Source organism: Symphalangus syndactylus, chromosome 14 (genome assembly GCF_028878055.3).
Source record: "Symphalangus syndactylus isolate Jambi chromosome 14, NHGRI_mSymSyn1-v2.1_pri, whole genome shotgun sequence".
Classification (NCBI taxonomy): Eukaryota; Metazoa; Chordata; class Mammalia; order Primates; family Hylobatidae; genus Symphalangus; species Symphalangus syndactylus.
In genome coordinates this window covers 50,707,610-50,710,351 of record NC_072436.2, presented here as the reverse complement: position 1 = coordinate 50,710,351, position 2,742 = coordinate 50,707,610, and the positions used below count along the sequence as shown (strand labels likewise).

Genomic DNA, 2,742 nt, shown 5'->3' with positions numbered 1-2,742 from the left:
GGTGCTTGGGAGGGTCCCCAGGTGGGGAACAGGCCAGGGGCAGGCAGGACTCCAGCTGGCCTGGCATCCTCTCTGACGTTTTCTCTCCAGCATTCTCTTGCCTTCTGGCCTGGGCTGCAACCTGTTAAAGGTGGCTGCCCACAGAGGCGTCCCAAAGGAGGGCTGCTCTCAACACCCAGACATGAGGGAAAGCCTGTCTGGCATGCTCAAGAGCACTCACATTGGAGCAGAAAGTTGCTCTGCTGCTCTGTGACTTGGAACAAGTCACTCTCCCTCCCAGCAGGGCCTGCCTCCTCCCCTAAAACCGTGGGCTGCCTCTGCGCCCCTCCCAGGGTTATAGCCAGTGCTGGGCATGATTGCATGGGGAGGGCTTCCATGATTAGTGAAGGCAGAAAGGAAAACCTCGGGAAACTCAAGACCTAAGACACAGGGTCCGGCCAGGTGCGGTAGCTCAGGCCTATAATTCCATAGCACTTTGCGAGGCTGAGGTGGGAGCATCTCCTGAGCCTGGGGGCCTGAGGCTGTAGTGAGCTGTGATCATGCCACTGCACTCCAGCCTGGGTGACAGAACGAGACCCTGTCTCAAAGAAAATAAATAAATAAAAATAAGAGGAGGACCCTGACGCGGCCCCGGAAGAGCCTCGTCCTGGGCGGCGGTGGTACGGCGGTCGCCGTTATGGCCACTGGGCTGGGCGGCTGACCGCCGGGCTAGGGGAGGGCCCAGGGCCCCGAATCTCGGTGGCCGCTGCTTGAGCGCGACCTGCGCCATGGCCTTCTCCGCTGCCTCCTCGGAGCATTTCGAGAAGCTGCACGAGATCTTCCGCGGCCTCCATGAAGACCTACAAGGGGTGCCCGAGCGGCTGCTAGGGACGGCGGAGACCGAAGAGAAGAAGAAATTGATCAGGGATTTTGATGAAAAGCAACAGGAAGCAAATGAAACGCTGGCAGAGATGGAAGAGGAGCTACGTTATGCACCCCTGTCTTTCCGAAACCCCATAATATCTAAGCTTCGAAACTACCGGAAGGACCTTGCTAAACTCCATCGGGAGGTGAGAAGCACACCTTTGACAGCCACAACTGGAGGCCGAGGAGACATGAAATATGGCATATATGCTGTAGAGAATGAGCATATGAATCGGCTACAGTCTCAAAGGGCAATGCTTCTGCAAGGGACTGGAAGCCTGAACCGGGCCACCCAAAGTATTGAACGTTCTCATCGGATTGCCACAGAGACTGACCAGATTGGCTCAGAAATCATAGAAGAGCTGGGGGAACAACGAGACCAGTTAGAACGTACCAAGAGTAGACTGGTAAACACAAGTGAAAGCTTGAGCAAAAGTCGAAAGATTCTCCGTTCAGTGTCCAGAAAAGTGACGACCAACAAGCTGCTGCTTTCCATTATCATCTTACCGGAGCTCGCCATCCCGGAAGGCCTGGTTTACTACAAATTCGTTCGCAGCCATTGAACTTCTATAGGGAAGGGTTTGTGGACCAGAACTTTGACCTTGTGAATCCATGATGTTAGGGATGTGGATAGAATAAGCATATTCCTGCTGTGGGCTAACAGTTCAGGGATGCACTGTATAGCCAGACTGTGGGAGGAGGGAGGAAAGATGGAAAACCACTTAAATGTGAAGGAACAGCAACAAGACCAGTATGATATACCAAGGTAATAAATGCTGTTTATGACTTCTTTAAAAATAAAAATAAAAATAAGAATAAGAGACAGGGCTTGCCCTCCAGGAAGCATGGATGCTCCACTTTCCTCCGACTCCTCCTGGCATTTTTCATATACGCAGATTAGAACTGACAAATGCTGGGAAGAGATACAATTTTAAATATATTTTTTAATTAAGATAGGAGACATACTACTTGTAGAATTTTCAAACAATACAGAAGCTTATCAAATACAACACCTGAGTTCCTCACAGCACCCCTAGGTTTGCTGAATCTTTCTTTCTTTCTTTCTTTCTTTCTTTTTCTTTCTTTCTTTCTTTTTCTTTCTCTTTCTTTCTTTCTTTCTTTTCTTTCTTTCTTTTTCTTTCTTTCTTTCTCTTTCTTTCTTTCCTTTCTTTCTTTCTCTTTCTTCTTTCGTGTTTTTCTTTTTTTGTTTGTTTTTTTGTTTGTTTGTTTGAGATGGTGTTTCACTGTCCCCCAGGCTGGAGTGCAGTAGCACGACCTTGGCTCACTGCAACCTCCGCCTCCCAGGTTCAAGTGATTCTCCTGCCTCAGCCTCCCAAGTAGCTGGGATGACAGGCACATACCATCACCCCCAGCTAATTTTTTGTGTTTTTAGTAGACATGGGGTTTCCCCACGTTGGCCAGGCTGGTCTCGAACTCCTGAGCTCAAGCGATCTGCCCACCTTCGCCTCCCAAAGTGCTGGGATTACAGGCGTGAGCCACCGCACCTGGTGGTTTGCTGAATATTTCATCAGACCTTTTTCTCTGCACAGCAGGGTACGGGGAGAGTGTGCGTGTGAGGGAGAGGATTGAGGGCTCAAAAGGAAGACCATGGAAGCAGGGAAGCAAGTGGAGGGTTCCCATCTGCCCAGCTTAGGGGGCCAGAGTGCCTTTGTGGAGAAGAACTCAAAATCCCTTAGAGTTCATAGTAAATGAGCCCTAATCATTGACTCATATATTTTAAATAGGTTAATTGTATGGTGTATGAATTTTATCCCAATAAAGCTGTTTTTTTGTTTGTTTTAAGAAAAAGGATTTTAAACCAAGTGAGGTTTCAGATGT

At 49.0% G+C, this 2,742-nt stretch overlaps 1 protein-coding gene across 1 annotated transcript; it reads left to right on the top strand.

The window, feature by feature from the left end:
• Positions 1 to 618: 618 nt before the first annotated feature.
• Positions 619 to 1,722, top strand: LOC129461590 (vesicle transport through interaction with t-SNAREs homolog 1B-like). Its single transcript, XM_055240730.2, has one exon. It carries the CDS (start codon positions 768 to 770, stop codon positions 1,464 to 1,466), a length of 699 nt encoding a protein of 232 aa, XP_055096705.1. The 5' UTR covers positions 619 to 767; the 3' UTR covers positions 1,467 to 1,722.
• Positions 1,723 to 2,742: the final 1,020 nt, after the last annotated feature.